Raw genomic sequence first — 22,050 nt, 5'->3', positions numbered from 1 at the left:
CTGGTGTCAGCCAGGTCTCAGTAATGTATGCCAGGTTGGCCTGCTCCTCCCCAATAAAGTCATGAATAAGTGGGGGCCTTATTATTGACCAACCTGGCATTCAGCAGCAGCAGCCAAAAGCCTGGGCCTCTATAGGTCTGCTGACCGGGGCCTGGGCTTGAGCCCAGAGGGCTGGAACACACCATCAATATAACACATCGGGGGCATCTTCCCTTGGAACAGCCTGCCCCCTGGGTCCTGTCATAACGTCCCATCTGCATCACAACATAAATACCCACCCTGAATTGCCCCCACCCACCATCTAGGCCTCTGACCTAAGGGAACTACCATACCATAAATGATACAGGCCAAGAGGGGAATATGGGGGGAGAAGAGGCTCTGTGGCACTTCAGCTATCTGCTCTCAGTGCCAACAGGGGCTCAGTCACCCCCACTCCTCCTTCCGAAAAATGGTCCCTCTCTCAACCGGCCTCTGTCAGTGGCTTCTAAGAAGAGGGCCACATCTACTCCTACCCTCTTCCTGCCTCACATCTGGGAAGAGGGTAGCACATTCATCCAACATTCATACATCCCTTACTGACACACCCCGTAACCACTCCAGTCCCCCGGCCTCTTCTCTGGGGTTAAGGGAAGCCCCTTTGCCACCTTAGGGGGCTAGAGCCTAGAACCCCCAAGGTCCTAATGCCTCTATTGATTTCAGGTCCTGTGGGCCCTCAGGCTCTGGTGTCCGCTCTACCAATGCAGTCCGCCTCAGCCTCGCCTCTGGTGCTCTCATCGCCACCATCCCGTCGCCATCACCAGTGTTCTCACTGCCAGCGCTGTCATCAAATCTAATAGTGTTGGGCTTGGGCCTTGGTCCCGCAGACATTTCTGGCCCAGCTGGACCATCTCTTGACTCCGTCAGTGCCACACTTGGGCCCAGGCATCACTCCCGGGCTAGAGGGTGTGGCCTTGGTGGCCACCAGAAGCACTCTCCTGCTGCCGTAAATGTCACAGCCACCATCGTCCCCCGGGGTCCAAGTGCCACCCACTGCTGCTTGCCCCCATTGCCCATGTCCTCTCCTCATTGTCCTTGGCCCAGCTGCCACCACCACAACTCTCCTCCCCACCACGACAGTCAACATTGGATGGAAGAAACGCTGGGGGTTTTCTACATTCACCCTGCATTCACATTCAAATTCCATACCTCTGAATCTCCTGACCCCATGCTGGTCAAGGCTGGAAGCGATGCCTTTTATATGACTGTTGTCTTGGTTGTGGCTCTTTCTCCTGTTCCTCAAGGTTATTCCTTCTCCCCATTGCATCAGGGGATATTTTACAATAGTGGGGAACTACATTTCTGAAGAACATTCAGTTTCATCGATAACAATGAATAGATAGGTCTTCCTGTACACTATGGTATTCTCTGCAAATATTATCAGACCCTCACTGTCCTATGAGATACCATAAATATTTGTCACTATAACCAGCTAAAACCCATAGACCTGATTCACACATAACATTAAGTTTATCATGTTCAGTGAACTTAGTTCTTTCAGCCTGAAAAACCTTGCTGATGTCTAATTTACCTATAGCTGATTGTCCATGCTCAATAAATACAACTGCTTCATCAAAGAATACTTAGACTGATTTGTGCACCCCAACCTTGAGTGAAGGGATTTTAAAATATTGATTCCATGTCAAACAATGTTATTTCGCAGTCATATGTTTGGAGGTCAAATGACATTCAAGGGACCCTTCCCAAAAACGTTATTCTTATTTCCCTATTTAAGACTTTGTGACATATGCAACTAATTTGTCTATGAGCTCTGCCTTCGAACTTCTCAATTTCCTACTTTGAAGATGCAACAGAAAATCTATTGCTTCACCTATGTCTTTCGGTGCTCCAGTTACAGCAACATAATCCTATAAATTAAGATTCTGCAAAGAACAAGTTTGTGCCAAAATGTCTGGCCATTTAAATTTCTGAATAGAAATTAAATATCTAAAAATGTTTCCTTCAAAGAGAAGATGAAAATGACTGCACCATTTTCTCTCAGTGTGCTTCTTAATCCAAATTGGAGACACAGGAGACCCCAAACCCTTTGCATTCTGAGCCATTTCAAGAACTTCCCTCTTCTTTCAAGCTATCCTATTTATTGGGATACTGAAAGGGGTCTGAAAATGACAGCTGCAAGCCATGGTGAGCCAAGAAAAAGAAGGGAGGGAGGTCTCTCCTTCCATCTTTCCCCAATATGCCAAAAACAACTTTGGACAAATTCTTGGTAGGCCCTGGGAAATGAGATGCCATGATTAAAGAGCAAGAAATCTTGTAGGTTGGTTTGAATTAACCAGCAAATTCAAACCAACCAAAATTTCCACAACAGTAACATTTTCCAGCCCTGGATATCTCATTTTATGCCTTCACCTCGGCCTCTGTCTTATCTTCAGGTTCATCATTGAGGATCATTTCCTGGTGATTTGCCATAACCACAGAGCCCGATACTTCACATCTGTCCTTTTGATTGGGATAGTAAGAATGATCCCTATATTCATTACAATTCACATCAAGAATAAATAATAACATTGGGCTTTATGGTATTGAGTCACAAATGTTATACACACAGGGCCAGTATATGAAACACATTCAGGTAGAAAAAATAGACTTAGGAGATGATGGCTATATGTCCCATTCAGAAGACAAGAAGAGCTCTGAGGCTGCATTGGGTGAAGGGCTTATCTTTGCTAGGTCACACAGTGTGCAACCAGATGTGTTTGGTGAACTCACAACCAGAACAGGAGGGTGATTGTCTCCTTCCATTGTTCCTCACTAGCAGCCAGTATTTCAGCCATTAATGCATTGGCATTAATTAGTACAATATCTTTCTTTGCTCCTTGAGCAGCCCCTGAGGGATCTTCACAAGCCAATCTCGAATACTTCTTGTGTCATATGCTTCCAAACAGTAACTAGCTCCACTGTTTATAAGAGGTTGCTTCCATGTTCATTGCCATGAAAAGATACAGAGGAAGAAGGCAGCCAAATTGCACAGAGGACACACCTCTGAGCCAAGCAGGCAAGGCGTCTTCTCAAAGCATTGAGAATGGAGAATGTGATGCTTCCCAAAAACTGACTTAGAAAGAGATCTAGAAAATTTTATGAATAATTTTTTAGTGCAGTTAGCAAGGGGTGAGTATTTTTGCCAATTTTTCATGCCTGTGGTCCTCAAGAGTGGTGGGCTGTACAATTGCTCTGTAAAACTAAGAAATGGTTTGCAGAGTCCAAAAGTGGTAGATTAAGTCAGGTGATTTCTTATGTGTAATGCTTAGGACTGGTTTAGAAGTAAAAATAAATTAAAAGTGGTTCCAATCATTTATATGGGAATACACTACAGGTCTCAGTAGAAATTACTTCTAAATGATGTTTGCTTTAATCGTTTTTAAATTAAGCCACAATTGGCAGAAGTTCCCCTTTACACTATTCCATAAACCATAAATGCCTATTCCATGCCACATATAAACCACGTTATGATTAGGTGCAATGCCACTTCTTATTATTTAGAATAATCATTATTTTTGTTAAAGAAACCCTTGGGCTAGATTTCTTTGATGGACTTACATTGTGCGGGTGAAAACACCAGAATTATTTTCCTGTTTCTTTCCAGGTGCCATTAAGAAATGCAGATGTTGATCGTAAATGGTTGGGGAAGTCTGAATGTCTAACTTAACTCTCTTATTTAGCCCTATTTTGGAAGAACATTTTATGAAGGGTCATGTTTAAAACTGGCTGACTGAAAATTGGGCAGTTGTCTTTCTGTTGTCTTTTCACCACTCTCCCATTTATACATAAGTTTGGTTCCTGAATTGAACCCCGAAAGGCACAGTGTGGCTGATCCATTGTTCAGTTGCCCCGATCCAATCCAGCAAGGGAAGAGCATCGAGAGAAGCAGCTTGGGCAGAGATGCGCCTCTGAAAGAAAGTTTCCTCCTGAATTACACTGTTCCTTCGGTCCCACGGCACTGACAGACCCTTAGAAATCAATGAAAATCAAATGCACTTCTTCACAGGACAGTTTGCCTTCATGCCGATCCCTTGGAAGGACCAGAAATGAAACTGAGGCTGGAAAGAAGAGAAATGACCTGAAGCCAGGCTGGGAAAAGGTCCCTCTATTGTCAGGAGACTTAGAAAATATTTAAGAAGGGGAAAAATTTCTTCCCCCTGCCCCCCCTCGCTCTTGCAAAAGGTGAGCCCTGTAAATATTATTGCTTTCATTTTCTTTTAAGCCAGGAAACGAAGTTCTCTAGGCAGAAGAGGGAGAATTAAAAAAAAAAATGCAGTTAAATTTCTATCAAAGTTAGTCGTCATTCAGGGTAAGGCTTTGAACCATCTCCAGTCTTTCTCTGCTGGACAAATGCACACATTATGTGCACTTACATGCATATCTGGGTCATGAGAGAGAATAGTGTGTCATGAGAACAGCTACAACTTGGTCATCACTGAGATCAGAAGGGAGATCAGTTCTACTCTCAAGCAGCCCTGGGTTACTGCTGGCTTGAACCAATCTTCCTTCTCTGATGTTGTCCAAACAGGACAAGAGGTTGAAGAGAAGGTTAACTTCTCTTTCATGCTGCCAACATAGAGATGATGTCATAGAGTGTCACCCCAAAACTGAGGTCACTCTAGGAACATCATCTTTCTGTTACTTTTAATGTCTTTTCAGCTACAGGGGGGAGGTTGGACCACAGGAACGAGAAGCAGCAGGAAGAAGGATGCTTCTGATTGTGCCTAGAATAGAAACCATCTTTATCTGCCCCCTCAGCTCTTTTTCTGCACTTTTTTCTTTGTTCAAAAAGTACCAAAAAGAGAGATTAGAAAGCACAGTGTGTCAAAGGAAGCTGTCCAAGGATACAGCCGATCTACTGTTCTTGCAGCAGGATAAATCTGGACTGCAGAGTAACTGCAGCTGTGCTGTGAAAATGCAACTACTTTGTTAACAGTGGTGAAGTTACCTTTTTGTGGAGGCATTAAACTGTGTGAATTTGAAGTACCATTTTTTTCCCCCTTAATATCCATTAGCACAGTTGCAAGGAAGGAATTGTTTTGGGCTAGTTATACCACAGAGAGTAATCTCTTAGCTCATCTTGGATTAATCACAGCTGGAATTAAAGTACATACAAGAACTACCGTACATAAAATAACATGTTAGAAGTATCTTGCTCTGATTCAAACCATCATTTCTTAACCTTTTGTGTGATTTTAATAGAAAGAATGAAAAATGATGAAATGATGCTGATTTGGAATATGTGACTAAAAGAAAAATGGAGCCCTGGAGATTAATTGTTTTTCACTCTATTTTTAGGAATGAGCTAATGGCAAATAGGACCATAATAAGAGAATTCATACTGTTGGGGCTGACTGACAACCATCAATTTGATGTTATCCTTTTTCTCCTCATGTTTGGGATTTATCTTTTGACATTAATAGGAAACATACTGATTATTATTATCACATTGCTGAATGCTCAACTCTATAGCCCAATGTATTTTTTCCTCCGACATATGGCATGGGCGGAGATTGGGTATACATGTACCATCATTCCCAAAGCACTGGCCAACATAGCCACTGGCAGTAAGAACATCTCTTTAGTTGGCTGTTTCATACAGATTTTTCTTTATTTTGTCCTTGGTACCACTGAGTTCCTCCTACTGGCTGTAATGTCTGTTGACCGATATGTAGCAATCTGTAACCCTCTTCGCTACTCAACTATCATGAATAGACAAATCTGCTCATTACTGGTATTTTCTTGCTGGGCTGGGGGGTTATCACTAATTCTAGTTCCATCCATTCCTTTATTTCAGATGCCATTTTGTGGTCCTAACATCATCAACCATTTCTTTTGTGACTCTGGACCACTACTCAAACTAGCATGTGTTGACACCAGGCTCCTAGAACTGATTGGTTTTCTGACTGCCACACTCTCTCTGCTTGGGACCTTAAGTGTCAACATTGTGTCTTACGTCAAAATCATTTCCACAATTCTGCGCATCCCATTAACTACAGGGAGGAAGAAGACCTTCTCCACCTGTGCTTCTCACATGACTGTGGTCTCCATCGCTTACAGCAGTTGTATTTTCATGTATATCAACCCAAAAGGCACCAACGAATTAGAATTCAACAAAATAGTGGCTCTTCTGAATATTCTTGTGCCTCCTTTTCTGCTTCCAATTGCATACTGCTTGAGGAACAGACAATTGCAGGATGCTTTGAGGGCCGAATTGAGACAATGGATTGGATTTGGCAAGAAATTGAGATGATTTCCTACTGATGAGACACTAAAGTAGATTTTCATCTAACAGTGCATTTTTAAGCTATGGAATATGCTGCTATCAGAAGTAACGATCACCAAGTGAGATGGTTTTACAAGGGGACTTGAGAATAATAGAGGATGGGGTAATCAGGGACTGAAACATCTGACTGCTATCAAAGGCAGAATGCCTGAAATACTGGTTGCTAGTGAGAAAAAATAGAAGGAGACAATCACCCTCCTGTCCTGCTTGTGAGTTTATCAAAACATCTGGTTGCACACTGTGTGACCTAGCATAGATGAGTCCTTCACCTCAGAGCTCTTCTCATCTTCTGAAGTGGAAAATACAGCCACCATCTCCTGAGTTTATTTTTCTGCCTGAATGTGTTTCTTATACTGGCCCTGTGTGTGTAACATATTCAACACAAGAACATAAAGCCCAATGTTTTTATTTACCTTTTGATGTTACTTGTATTGAACATAGGGATCATTCTGACTATCCCAATCAAAAGGACAGAAGTCAAGAATGGAGGTCTATGGTTACGTTAAATCACCAGGAAATGATCCTCAATGATGAACCTGAATATCAGGGAGAATCCAAGGTGAGGGCATAACACAAGCTATTCAGTGCTAGAAAATGTTGCCAGTGTAGAAATTTTGGTTGTTTTGAATTTGCTGGTTAGTTCAAACAAATCTGCAATATTTTCCACTTTTTTTATCATGGCATCTCGTTTCCCAGGACCGGCCGAGAATTTATCCAAAGTTGTTTTGGGCATATTGGGGAAAGATGGTAGGAGGCACCTCCCTCCCTTCTTTTTCTTTGCTTACCGTGGTTTCCAACTGTCACTTCTAGACCCCTTTTGGTATCCCAATAAACAGGATATCTTGCAAGAAGAGGAAAATTCTTGAAATGACCCAGAATGAACCAAGGCAACAGTCAGATAAAAGACGTCAGAGTCCAGGGCAGAAATGGACTTTAGTTTCCAAGTTTGATGATATTGTGTGATCCTAGGCAATGATCAATCTCCAGTCTTCTGCCTGAATCCACTCTCCCAGTGGGAAGTTCAGTTTTATTAAAACTACCCAATGGAATCAGACACAGCCAAGCCCATAGGATTTCCGCCATGTTGAATGAGCTTTGGAAATGTGTCCTTGTACTTTTGTACTCCAAATTGGTTTGAACAGAACTGATTTGTATTATTTGATCTGAACTGAATGGATAATCAAATCAATCTTACAACTGAAATGGGGGCAGAGTTGTAAATCCCTTGGAAATAGTTGCAAAATGCCTTGTGTTGGACAGGATTTTGATGGGTTTCAAATTGTGTGTGATTTATAAATAGATCCAAATAAACATAGTTGTCAACTACTAATGCTAATTCTAATTCTAATACTATCTAGCATTAGCTTTAATTAGTACAATACCTTTCTTGGCTCCTTGAGAAGTCCCTGAGGGATCTTCACAAGCCAGTCTTGAATATGTCTTGCACCTTATGCTTCAAAACAGTAACCAGCCCCATTGTTTATAAGAGATTGCTTCCATGTTCATTGCTGTGAAAAGATATGGAGGAAGAAGGCAGCAAAATTGCACAGGGGACACAGGTCTGAGCCATGAAAGCAAGGCGTCTTCTCAAAGCATTGAGAATGGAGAAGGTTATGCTTCCTAAAAATTGAATTATGGGACAATATTATGCCTGCCAAAAATAAGTGAGGGAGGAAAAATTGGATAGGTGTTTCTACCTTGCCTCTGATCTGTAACCACATTAAACATAACACACTATAATAACCTAGAAGATTGCTGTTAGCAGCATAAATCAGATGATGAAAAGCAAAGAGATCATGAAAATGTAATGAATGGTTTTTTAGTGTAGTTTGCAAGGGGTGAGTATTTTTGCCAATTTTTCATGCCTTTGGTTCTCAAGAGTGGTGAGCTGTAACATTGCTTTCTAAAACTATGAGATGGTTTGCAGAGTTCGAAAGTGATAGATTAAGCCAGGTGATTTCTAATGTGTAATGCTTAGGACTGGTTTAGAAGCAAACATAATTTAAATCTGGTTCTAATTATTTATATGTGAATACACTGCAGAACTCAGTAATACTTCCTTCCAAATGATGTTTGGTTCAATCATCATTTTTAAATTAAGCCACAACTGATAGTTGTTTATTTATATATTTAAATATGGTATTTAGATAGGCACCCATCTCACAAAGTAATTACTCTGGTCGGCGTACAACTATTAAAAAGAATAAATACTTAGAAAACAATCACAAGTGAAAATAACTGTAAAAGCACACAGAACAGGAAGGGATAATATTAATAAGGGAGCCATCGCAAAATCTCCCCGGTCTTCTGGGTCCCCCAGGCCTGATCATGTAGCCAGGTCTTGGGGGACTTACGGAATGTTGAGAGGGATGGAGCTAATCTCACTTCTGGGGGGAGAAGGTTCCACAAGGTAGAAGCCACCTTCTGTGACCCGCCAAATGAATTCCCTTACAGGCAGGACCTGCAGCATGTCTTCTCTGCCAGACCTGATGGGATGCGCAGATGTAATCAGGGAGAGGCAGTTCTGAGGCTGCATTAGGTGAAGGGCTCATGCATGCTAGGTCACACACTGTGCAACTAGATGTTCTGGTAAACTCACAACCAGGAATGAAGAGATTTAAGAACATTCACACAGAGGTTTCACTTATCTGAAGGACATTCATAGAATCATGAATAATGGCCTGTGAATATTGAACATCCTTTCACCCACACAACTGTGGTAAGCAGGTATTGCTGCTAATCATGTGTTTCAAGTGGAAAATATTCCAAGATCTGAAGAAAAGGTGATCCTATCATTGATCTTGATTCAGCTGCATTTGCTTAATGCAATCTTAATTTCATGTCTGCTATAATGGCCAGTGAATATTGAACAGCCTTTTACCTATACAGCTGTCATTGGTAGTTATTTTTTTCAAGTATTAAACGTTGATAATGTTCCAAGCCCTGAAGAAAAGGTGTTCTTATCATTGTTCTCAAGGCAGCTGCATTCACACAACATAGGTGGATGGGTCTACAGCTACTCTGGGTTTAAGACTTCTCCTGGTACATCAGCAGGAAATGATCAGTCTCAGTTGAAAAGGACTAATCTCTGATAACTTCCTTGAACAAGCTGACATTTCCAGCCACTATTTTTGGTACTTTTGACCAAGGGTTGTCTCCAACATAGAGACATTTGGAAAGGCATCACCATTCTGTTTCCTTTCTTCCCTATGGTCTGCCCTTCCCTTGTGTCAGCAAGAGGACTCAAAGTTACAGAGATGATGGTCCTAAAGTAATCCCAGTTTTGCAGGGCCACTCTATAACTATACCTCTGCACTGGTTAACCCCTTCTTAACTGCTTGTGAAAAGAGGAGAGAGGGGAGATATGTTCAATGCATAGTTAACTCAGGGCTTAAATCTCTGATAAAGTATTCCCACTCATCAACCAGTTATATTGGTTGTGCAAATACAACCAGCATACTTGATCAGCAACTGTGATCAAAGGAAACTTTATTCAGAAGTAAGTTCAAAGAGTTCTGCAGGGTTTATTCCCATGTAATGAGTTACGGTGATAGAGTTGCAAAATATGAGAAAAGCCAAGAAGGTGAAAAGTTAAAACAAGAGAGGTCCATCTCTTGTTCCTTTGCAACAGTACAGAAGTATTCTTTCACTGTGTTCTTCTGGGATCTATTGTAGAGTTCCTACTCTAACCTAGAAGAGTAGGTGATGGTTCTTTCATCTGCATGTCAACTATTTAGATTTGTTTGAGATCAGCCCAGATCAACCAAGGTTGGCTAAGTGCTTCCAATGCCTTCCTTCTCACGAGACATGTTTCTGCCTCCGCAAACAATCTCGGAGAGCCTCCTTGACCTCGTTCCTCAGAGTGTAAATAAAAGGATTCAGTAATGGGCTAACCAGAACAGTAAGAACTGCCACTGCTTTCTGGGCATCCCAAGACCAACCCTCACTGGGCAAAGAGTACATGAAGATGGTGCTGCCATAGAAAATGGAAGGAACTATGAGATGAGAGGAACAGGTTGAAAATGTCTTCCTACGGCTCCTGCTGGTCTACATACTCAAAATAGAGACAGTTATGTAGAGGTAAGAGACAACAGTTACACTCAAGGAACTGAGGTACATCAAAGCAGATAGAATAGATTTCAGAGCCAGGAGAGTATCTACATCATTGCAAGAAAGCTTTATCATCGGAGCATAGTCACAGAAGAAATGGTCAATAACATTAGAGCTGCAGAAGGAGATGTTGGCGTAAGTGAAAAATTGGCCTAAAACTCCTAATGAAAGGACCCATCCAGTACCCCAACACCAAACTCACACAGATATAGTCATTCATGATGTTGGTGTAGCACAGTAGATGACAAATGGCAATGTAGTGGATAAAGGCCATCATGGCAATCAGGCCAATTTCACAGGCACCAAGGAAGAAATAAAAATAGCACTGAATCATACAGGCCAATAAAGAGTAGATATGTTCAAGAAAAGCAGATTCACCAGCATCTTGAGAATAACTGTCATGACAAAGAAGATCTCCAAAAAGAGTTTGCAGAGGAAGAAGTACATGAGGGTTTGGAGGCATTTATTGAGATGGTGTACTTCTTTCTCTTCCTTATATCTCAGTGTCTTAGGGATGTGCTACCCTGGACCACTTCTGAATGTTATCTCATAGTTCTGCACTTAAAAAGTGTTTCAGCCCCTTTTGTCTAGATAATGGTTCCTGCATATTTCCATCCAGGCCATCTACAATCCCTTTACTTTGCTGATCATGGTTTGCAGTTCTCACTACTACAGTTCTCTTGGCCCCATGATCCACAGGGTGTAAAGGAAAGGGGGGAGGGAAGGAGGGAGAGAGGCTATTTTTTTTGTTTTTTAGATACATATATACTTTTTGTTAACCAAAATACAGAGTGAATGGTTTATCAACCATTTATTTAAACAATGAAATGAACAGGTTATATTTTAGAGGAATTTGTTTTGAAAAAGCAACCATCACAAATTTTTGCTAATCATAATCTATTGCCCTTTGCATTTTTTTTTAATACAGGGTCATTTTTAAATAAATTTTTAATAGAACCAATTTTAATGTTTCTCTTTTTTTATTACACGAGGTCAGTTTGAACATAACATGGCGACAACTCTATTGCAGTCTAATGTTATGGCTGTCTTTCTCGCAGCAATAATCTACTCAGTGAGTGGAACAATCCAATTTCAGCACTCCCCAGGCAGGCCTGGCTACAGACCAGCAAGTGGATTGGTATTTTCCCCCTTCTTCTCTTCTACGGAGATTTAATCCATTGCAAACAATAGGAACACGTTCATACAGATCAGATTTCTGGTTTGTGAGTGAGGTGGAAGGTTGAAGAGTCTCTTGCATCCAAATCTTAAGTTTTCGACCCTTCCCAAATTCAAAATATGCCCCATTTTCTATCTTTGGAGCCCTAAAATTTCCAAGACTAAAACAGGTCAATAGCCAAAATCTACAAGATCAATTTTCCTACTTTTTTTTCATTGGGGGGTTAGAAACAAGCGTATCAAGGAACCAAAATTTTCACAGACTCACTTTAGTAAAGTAAACCAACCATCAGACTTTCTGAATAAAGGATGGAAAACTCTTCCCTCCCTCCATCAGACATGTCTATCATCTGCAACTCTTCATGTTTGAAAAGGTTGAAAAAGTTGTCTCCCTGAATGTCAACAAGATGTCCTCCCATGATGTTCAGGGAGAGCATGGAATGAGAAATTTCAGAGGGATCTCAAGTTTCCTGGTTCTGGTATAAGGATTTACAGCAGAGCTAAATACTATCAAAAATTCAGAATTAATTTTAGATCAGACCCACTGACATTCATGGATAATAGTAATTCCTTCTGTCCACTTGATTTGTCTTCCTGAACACTAAGCGTTAGAACTGGAATGAACTTTGTGAAGCTTTCTACAGGTGCTGAAAGTGTGGATAGGATGAACACCTTTGTATGGAATCCAAAATCTCTCAGCCTGCGTTGTAGTCCACATGAATTCAGTGGCACTTAGTTTGTACATAGATATAAATGCCAGCATTCTTATTATAGAATCAGAATCAAAAGGGTTCTACCATGCTGGATGTGGTACCAGAAGCAGAGCAGATTCTTCATACCAGCTCTGGATATTCCAAAACTTCTCTGAAGACCCAGGAAGGAAGGAAGGGCTGGGAAAACTAATCTCTCACAGCAAAGTGCTTCCCATTGATGTCAGACAAAGTCTATTTTTACTTTCTTATTTCTTACATTGTTACTCGGTTGCCATTCATGGAGAAGGTGGCAATGTCATTAGGACATTTTGAATGCCAAAATAAGGGCATACCTAAAAATGCAAATCCAATTTCATATATACTATGCACACACAATTTATTTTTCAATCAATTTGGGAAACCTTAGGCACAAAGATGAAAGTCGCTAAATGCAGATGGATGGAAATGGTGCTATTCTTCTCAATGTGGAAATGAGTTCCTTAGACATTCCTTGAAGACCTCCTTGACCTTCTCATTTCTCAGACTAAAAATAAAAGGATTCAATAATGGGGTAATAACTGCAGTGACAACTGCAACTGCTTTTTGGACACCTCGTGAACGTCCTTTGCTGGGTATCGAGTACATGAAGATTGAACTGCCATAGCAAATGCTAGCTACTGTAATGTGAGAAGCACAGGTGGAAAAGGTTTTCTTTCGACCTTTGGTGGAGTCCATCCGTAGGATGGTGGAAATAATGTAGAGATATGAGAACCCATTGACAGATAAGGAGGTGAGCATTACCACTGAGGAGAGAAATGTCTCAAAGTCCAAGAGGAAATGCACATTCTTGCTGCAGGAAAGCTTTATAATTAGGGCGTAATCACAGAAAAAATGGTCAATGAGATTAGAGCCACAGAAGGAGAGATGGAAAAGGAAGGACATTGGAACAAAGAGGAGAAGGAATCCCCCAGCCCAGCAGCCCAGGACCAAGAAGATGCAGAGACGTTTGTTCATAATGATGGTGTAGCGCAGTGGGTAGCAAATGGCAACATAGCGATCAAATGCCATCACAGCAATCAGACTGCTCCCACAGGTACCAAAGGAGAAGTAGAAATAGCATTGGGCAATACATCCCAAAAAGGAAATAGCTTTGTCCAAAGAAACCAGGCTTACCAGCATCTTTGGGCTGATTGTGAAGACAAAGAGGGTCTCCATAACAGAGAAGTTGCAGAGGAAGAAGTACATAGGGGTTTGGAGATGCTGATCAAGGCATACCAGTGCAATGATGGTGAGGTTCCCAGTTAGCGTGAGCAGAAAAACAATCAGGAGCACCCCAAAAAGGAAATATTCCAAGGGCTTAGAAAGTTGGAAACCAACTAAGATGAACTCCGTCACCTCCTCTGTGATGTTGGGAGAACTCAGTTCCATGGCCAACGTGAGTCTGAAGGGTCCTATAGCATCAATTCCTGTAATTTCAATATCATCTCCATGGAAAGTGCAGAACAGATTGTCAGAAGTCAAGATGGTTTCAGTATATAAATTTGAAACTGGCCACCTTTAGAACATGAAGGACATCGATTTATGTGCAGTTTTTAGCCCAGGTCTTTACATACTTTTCCATAGGATGGAACGCTGCCCAGAGTCATTTGCCTGGTGACATGGGTGGCTATATAAATTGCATAAATCAATCAATCAGTCAATCAATCAATCAATCAATCAATCAATCAATCAATAAAATCACCATTCCCAGTAAGTTATATTATTCTAAAAAACAGTCCAAAAATGCATACCTGATATTTCATTTCCCCCTCCCATATTTTCTCCCAAAGAACTATTTTCCTACGAAATCTACATAACTAGTGCCTTCTTTCTTTTCTTATGGAATTGTCCTTATTTTTTGACACAAGAGATTCCTATCGTGGTTTTAAAGTTCAACTTCCCAAAATATAAGCTGATTTTAATCACTGCTTCAAAGGTACACTGTTTTTTAGTTGTCTACTTAGCTGATAGTGTTGATGGCAGTAGACTTTATTCATTTTTACTCATTTTTATTACATTTTTATTCATGTCCTCATTTTCAGCCACCTGTATCTTGATGATCTTCTCAGTGAAAAATCAAGAATAGAGAGAAAAATTAAAGATGCTTTCTGTCTGGTTGCTGGCTGGCTGGTTTGGCATCCGCTGATCTTATCAGCTGGATATTCTGCCTTTATCCTCTTTACAGAATGGAAGTTAAGGCTTGGTTTATATTGATATATCCAAGGATCAAGTTAGCTGAATGTCCTTTTAATTGTACCCTTTAGGAATAATTGTCCATCAAGTAGGAGACCTTCTTATGCCTTGGCCCCCTCTGCTGGCCTCTGATAGAAAGGCAGTCTGCAGTGTTACATATTGAACCTGGACCATGACAAGCAACATATTGGAAGCTAGAAGTTTCTGTACCATGATGACAGTGAGGTTCTCCTACTTATAATGTTGACAAGTAGCCCTAGAAGTCATCTAGGTGAAATGAGCATTTTAGGGTCCCCAGTTTTAGCCTATAGTTCCTCTTATGACTTCCTAGTAGACAATTAAAAAACAATGTACCTCTGAAGCTGTGTTTAAAATCAGCATATATTTTGGGAAGTTGAATTTGAAACCCATGATCAGAATCTCTTGTGTTGAAAAATAAGGACAATTACCGAAGGAAGGAAGGAAGGAAGGAAGGAAGGAAGGAAGGAAAGAAAGAAAGAAAGAAAGAAAGAAAGAAAGAAAGAAAGAAAGAAAGAAAGATACACATGCAAAAGAAATCTACCAAAAAAAAAAAATCTGCCTCATTTTCTCCACGTTCACTGAGAAGATCATAAAAATGTAACTGGCTCAAGATAGCATAAATGAATGAAAGCAACTGGCATCAACTCTTTCAGGTAGATAAAAACCGAAGCAGTTTGTAAAATCAGCATATATTTTGGGAAGTTGAATTTTGAAAAGAAGACGTGACATAGTTAGGTCAAAAGATATGGACAATTCCCTAGGAAAAGAAAGAATGTAGTAGTTAGTATGGATTGTAAGAAAATGCTTGTTTGGGGGAAATACGGGAAAAAGTCATGCATCACAAATTTTTGGAATGATTTTTGAAGGAATAATAAAAAAATATTTCTGGACATTTTTATTTAGGAAGTCATTGCTCAGCAACCAAATGTTGCCACGGTTGTGGCTATTTAATGAACAAGAGTTGAACAAACAGTATCAAAGTATGATGCGTGAACCCCGTCACTGAACGAAAGGACTTGATTAACATGGAATCCAGATATCATACAACAGTTTTCCTAAGCAATATGTTTGGAGCTCAACTGACCTTCACAGGAGTCTTCCCACAAATACCGACCCTCCTTAGATCAAGAAGTAGGACTTGGTGACTGTATGAAACGAGGCAAATTTTGGTTTCCTACCCTGGAAGAAAGAGAAACAGTGCTCTGGACACTTCACTCTCAGATCTTTTCTGACAATAGATCAACATTGTGAGAAGATCTACATTGGGCCAAAATGTCTGTTTGGCCCTCTGAAGTTCTGGATGAAACCTAAAAATCTACGGTCACATGTGAAAACGTGAAACTAAGCAAATAGCAACTTATTGAATTCTTAGTCCTGGCTGCCAGACCAATCATGGCTGGAAAATGGCATGTTTTAGAGGACCTATTATTAAACAATTGGTTTGTCAAATTATGGCCTACTGCTCTTATGGAAAAAGCTACAGATTGAATTCAACTCCTGTCTTCCCAGAGGGCGGATCACGTCTTGGTTGATCTGGAAAGTTTATTACATTTATGATGGTGATACTAATAATACACCATGATTGATGATTGAGACGTATTGTTGTGACCTGTTATCTTCTATTGTTTCTTTCTTCCTTATGGAATGTTAACATGGATTTTTTTTAATGAATTGTTTGTTTGTTTGTTTGTTTATTTATTTATTTATTTAGGAAGTGTATATGGCCAGTATCCCAGTATTGATGTTCTGCTCATATTCTAGATACGTATATTTGAATTTCAGGAGATTAAAAAGTTTGCTCTAGAGGGAAGATCAAAACAGTAACTGCAAAATGCTTCTCTGGTTGGTACCTTATACCAACGTGGAGAAACAGAAGATCGTAAGCTGCCTGTATAAGAACTGATCTCATTAACTCCCTAGTCTTCCCAGACACACTATTATATCAGTGGGTCAAGAGCCCTGTAGTAGTGAGAAGTGAGTCATTCTGGAGGCAAAGACCCGGTTAAAAGGGTGATTTTCAGGATGAAAACCAAGGGGTGTCCTCCTAGTGTTGACTGAAGTCAAACCTTTCCTGGTTATGCTTCATAGATTTGCAATACTCAATATGGAATGTGAATTACAATGCAGAAAATGAGATTCAGATAAAGAAAAACAGCAAACACCCTGCCCCCCACTTAGAATAATACAATCAATGTGTTGTAAAAAGAAAAAAAACAACTGTTGAATTCTTTATGCTTACCTCAACAAATATCCCCTTCTTACCAGTGGCATCTTCCTGTATCCCAAATGTTCTGCCTGAGCAGGATCTGTTTGGCTTTTTCACCCACTGACAGACACACACACTAAGTTCCCAGTTTTGTATCCTGGCTCAGATCCCAGAGAGGAAGACTATTTCCATACCAGGAGAGACGGGCAGGAGTCCTCCTGGTGTCTGGGCTGCATCGTTTAGGTCAATGTTCTGCCTGGGATACAGGAAAGCTTTTACTGGGCTGGGGACCCCCAAATTAACATTTCTGAAGAAATGAGCCATATTGTGGCTTGACTTGATGGCTGAGTCCACACAGAATTAAGACAAGGACTGTGCTTCCACAACATGATCAACAACAAATGTCCCAACATCATTCTATCCTAATCTAGCACATTGTGTGACCCCCAACCATGATTTGAAGCTAGACTGACTCAGAGTTGTAATATAATTTGCATCTTACCTGTCACAGAGAGAGATCTTCTTCTCTCTCTACCGAAGAAAGACCTGGAACATATCTCTCTGTGCTTGGCCACTCTCACTAAATATGACAACCTATTGTAGACAGGGTTACTTGATTGTTCATCTACTCATCTACTCTAATCTTCCCCCAACCTGGACTCAGTCCAGTTCTGTGGACTGTGATTTCCAGAATTCCCTGCAACAGCCAAGAGGGCTGGGAATTCTGGAAGTGAAGTGTGAGGGTCTGGGCAATGCCCACCTGGAAGAAGGTGGCATATTCCAGAAGAAACAGCTGACCAGTCCCCACACTTCTGAATAGTGCATGTAAGTTTTTTGTTGTCAGTTTTTGCCATTTTTTTGCTACTTTATAGTTATACCACTTTATTGTTATTTTGTGTTTGTGTGTTTACCCTTACTTTAAATGAAGGTTGTTATCAAAAATCCCAACTTCTGTTTATTGTTTTGTAGGGTAAATTAGAATTGTTTTAAACAGAAAAAGACAAATAGCCAATGTTTGGGTGGGAAAATAAGAGAATTCGAGTAGAAATTGACCGAGTAGCTTACTTTTTCCAGTGCTCTCCTTCCAATTTGGGTCTCTTACAAAAAGATTCTTTATACTTGCCTGATGTGTCCTTCAGAAACAGATTTCCTCTTCTCTTCCTCTTCTCTGTTGCTTGCTATCTTGCAAACCTCAGGCTTTGGAAGATTGTGGTTGGAACAAACCTTCAGCAGCTTTTCTAAAACAGCTCTTGATGGAATGAAACCATTTAAGTGCCTGGAGAGATGCTGAAGTGAAGAAAAACTCTGCCTTATCCACCTGGAATAAACTTCTGAGAATGACAAGTATTTTCTTTTTAAACCTCAAAGGATGCAGGAAAAAACTGCTAGTTCAGATTATGCTCTGAAGGAGCAGGCTTTCAGGGACGGGTGTCTGTGGGGGAGATAAAAAAGTAAAGATGGCAACTATGCCAAGGTGATTGAAGTCCTGCTCCAGTTGCATGATGATGTGCATAAAAACGGGTGGGGTGTCTTAATATATATATTTTTTTAACTCCCTCTGTAGACCCTCTGCTTTCAGGAGAAGTACTGAGCTGAACGGAGCTTATGTTCTCCCTCATATTACGTATTTTAACACATTATGAATATATGCATATGGTGAAGACTTTTCTATATAATACATATAAAATGCATACATATAATTCTTAATACTCTAGTAGCATTTCTTCTTGTCCCATTTATGTTTTGCTTATGGAACAAACACATCTGGGATGGCTTGAGAGCTGTCTTTGAACAGTGTGTTGGTGGGCTTCAAAGATCTTCAGATGATTGGGTGTACCACCCTGTAAACACCATAAAGTAGAACGGGACATTATCTTTCTAATTTCTATAAAGTTTCAGTTAACTCAGCTTTCTCCAGTCTGGTGCCCTTCAGACCTCTCAATTTTTAGTCTCCATACCAAAATCTGTTTTTAATATGAAGTACAGGGATTGCAGTCCAACATTACATCTCTTGGCTATTATTCAAGACTCAGGGATGGGTATTAAGGATTTGTATACAATAAAATATCTCAGTACTAACTCTCTCTTATCTATGATCTGTCTATTGAAGTATTAAATATTCAGTTTATCAGGTATGTATTTTTAGTGTAACCTGGACTCTCTGTCTGCTCAGGTTACTGAGCAGGATTCACCGCTGCTACCTTGATATTACTGCTGTCCTTGATGAAATATTGCAACTACGGGTAGTTCTTGCTTAATGATTATAACTGGGACCAGAATTTCTGTCGCTAAGCAATGCAGTCATAAAGCACAACATCACGCGACTGTGAGGTTCAATGACAGCTGTTCTGGCAGTCCCTGGTTGCCATTGTTAAGCGAGGACTTCATGTGACCACAACTTCCAAATTCCCGCTGGCTTCCCCATTGACTTTGCTTGTGGGAAGTCAGCAGGGAAGGCTGCAAATCGCAATGACAGGATCGTGGGACACTGCAACGATTGGTTCGAGGCCTGGCCATAATTATCACTCGTTCAGTGCTGTCGCAAGTTCGAACTGTTGCTGGACATGTGGTCATTAAACGAGGACCACATGTATTTCTTATCAACCAAGCCCTAGATTATTTATGCAGAGTGTGCAACCCTCGCATGAATATGGATTTTAGAATTTCTTGGATGGTGCCTTGTGAAAATATGAAGTTTGCTCTTCCTTTCCTAAGATATGTTTATTCCCCCACCCCCCACACTTATGATTTCAAATCTATTAAGCCAATTTTATGTGGTCCACTCAGTGCAGTTATTGGAACCTATTATTGTGGTGAATGTGGGCCCACCACCTTTCTGAGACACTGTTTGTGTAGTAGAAAATATTTCCCTCAAAGGGAGTCCTTTGAACCAGAGATCTGGATGGAGTTACACTGAAGCAGAAATCAGTTTATTGGCAGGGCTGGAAGCAAAGACAGGCCTAAAGAGGGGTGGGATTACAGTCCCCCTTTCTAGACTGATGCAAATTAGGATGTGCGTGTGGCTGGATATAGCAGCCAGGTGCTTCATTGGCTTGAACAGATCATGTGCCTAGTGAGATCAGTGAGGCCATTAGGGTGCAACTATGAGGTGAAGGGTCAGGACTTAAAAGACAATGGAGCTCTGAAAGAACAAAGAGGCAGTTATTCCATGCACGTCATTTTTTTTTTTTTTTTTTGCTTTCCCAAAGCTCTGCTCACCTCTCAGCATCTTTTCCCAGTTTATCAGCATCCTTGGCCTTCTGAATGCTCTTATGGCTGGGCTGACAGTTTTAGATCTCCTGGAAAAGTGTTTTGGTAAAAGGGGGAGTTGCCTAATTTAACATTATATCACTGAATCCCTGCTTTGTTTTCCTCTGGAAGATGTCTTTGGGTTAGGGGCTTTAAAGATGAGCCCCACAATTTTTTGCTGTAACGGTAGAAAGCTTTTTCTAACCTTCAGTCAGAATCTGCTTTCCTGCAACTTAAGCTGATTATTCTACACATCTCCTCTTGACCTTCTTGTAGGTGGCATCCTATCAGATCTTGGCTCAAAGCTAAACATACAGACCTCCATCAATTCTAGATGTCATTCTGAATAAAGTGGAAATAGTTCAACTTCCCAGTCTTGGGAGAGAGAGCTCTTTTGAAATGTGTCCTCTCCAGACCACTCTTGGCATCTCCTTAAAGTTTCCATCTGCAGACCCTCTCTTCTTCTCCAGTGAGACATTCTTTTAGGTATTTAAAGTGCTACTGTATTTCAGGAAATAAGAAAACATTCATGAATCTGTATTTATATGTCTTAATGAAGGAAGGAAGGAAGGAAGGAAGGAAGGAAGGAAGGAAGGAAGGAAGGAAGGAAGGAAGGAAGGAAGGAAGGGAGGAAGGGAGGGAGGGAGGGAGGGAGGGAGGGAGGGAAGGATTAAGTTGCTATTAATGTGAGAATGCCATCTTTTTCCAACATTCCCTACTCAAGTGGGGTTGGAGCTACTGACTGTAGACAAGAACAAAATTTAAGAGTATTAGCTAACTTCAGGAAAACTAAGTCATACACTACCTTTTTCCATGCCTAAGGCGAACTCTACCGCTGTGAAGACCAAGGAAATTGGCATAGATGGCCACTGAATGGTAAGGAGCAGATACTTTGCAGATAACATTGTGAGTAAGTGTATTGATTGCCCTTCTGACAACATCAAATCTTCATTCAAGAATGATTTTAAATCATGAAACCCCAACCAGCATTCAAAAAATTGAGTTTGTTTTATGTTTGGCGAGGCATTTTTCACCATTCATTTCATACTTGCATTGGTTAGTAATGACATTTTCATAATCAGGTTGTGCCTCAAAATATTCCCTTCAGATCTTTGCAAGTCCTACAATATTACTTTGAAGCAGTAGCAGCACTTTGCACATAAAACTGCATTCATGGGTTGATAGCTTTAAGACAAAGAAGTCCATGATTTGGTGTGATTCTGGCAGTCTGACTCATGACAGGTGCCCATCTCTACCTTTTCTGCACTAATGGGAAATATTACCTGAAGAATGGAACCAATTAACTCTTAAATTATCAGCATAAAAATAGACTACTTTGGTTTCCAGCAGGATTGCACAGAAATCAAATTCCTCCCTGGAATTTTCACATGAAAGCCTACCTTCCAGGATCCAAAGAGATATCATGAATATCTTACAGTGTTGATGTCAGAAAACTCATGCAGGTTTATGCAGTGAACTCTTGTGTGACTGTGTAGGAGGTGAAATCAAGTCCATAAAAGTAGCCTCCTTGACTTCAAAACCTTGATCAGGAACTAGAAACAATAGATTTGAACACTGGGGAAATCTGATGAAAATAATGAAGAATTTGGTGAAAGAAGCTTTCTCATACGCTTGCCGAGGAACGACGACTTTGGAAATAGAGGAGATAGATATTTCTAGGTCCCCGAAAGAGAAGGAAACTAATAGGTGAAGAACGGATGCAGTTTAATGCCAATCCATCATTTTCCCACTGGCGTTCAAGAAAAGCAGATTCACCAGAATCTTGAGAGGAAGTTGTACATGAGGGTTTGGAGGCATTTCTTGAGATTGTACTTCTTTTTCTTTCTTCTACCACAGGGACTTCAGGAAGTGTTTCCCTGGATCCCTTCTGAATGTCATCTCATACTTCTGCACTTAAAAAATGTTTCAGCCCCTTTTGCCTAGGTAATGGTTCCTGCATATTTCCGTCCAGGCCATCTACAATCCCTTTACTTTGCTGATCGTGGTTTGCAGTTCTCACTACTACAGTTCTCTTGGCCCCA

General features: G+C 40.7%; 2 protein-coding genes across 2 annotated transcripts; one reads left to right on the top strand and one right to left on the bottom strand.

Annotated features, from left to right (window-relative positions):
• Positions 1-5,344: 5,344 nt before the first annotated feature.
• LOC107326734 (olfactory receptor 6E1-like) lies at positions 5,345-6,289 on the top strand. Its single transcript, XM_015891309.1, has one exon. The coding sequence runs from the start codon at positions 5,345-5,347 to the stop codon at positions 6,287-6,289; it is 945 nt and encodes a 314-aa protein (XP_015746795.1).
• Positions 6,290-12,780: 6,491 nt separating this feature from the next.
• On the bottom strand, positions 12,781-13,728 carry LOC148215222 (olfactory receptor 6M1-like). Its single transcript, XM_088143912.1, has one exon. It carries the CDS (start codon positions 13,726-13,728, stop codon positions 12,781-12,783), a length of 948 nt encoding a protein of 315 aa, XP_088000038.1.
• Positions 13,729-22,050: the final 8,322 nt, after the last annotated feature.

The sequence above is a fragment of the Python bivittatus genome, unplaced genomic scaffold (genome assembly GCF_059951505.1).
Source record: "Python bivittatus isolate LINGU-HERP-01145 unplaced genomic scaffold, Pbiv_v1 ctg000430_np1212, whole genome shotgun sequence".
NCBI lineage: Eukaryota > Metazoa > Chordata > Lepidosauria > Squamata > Pythonidae > Python > Python bivittatus.
Note: the sequence above shows the minus strand (reverse complement) of the source record. Positions and strands in the feature narration are given on the sequence as shown.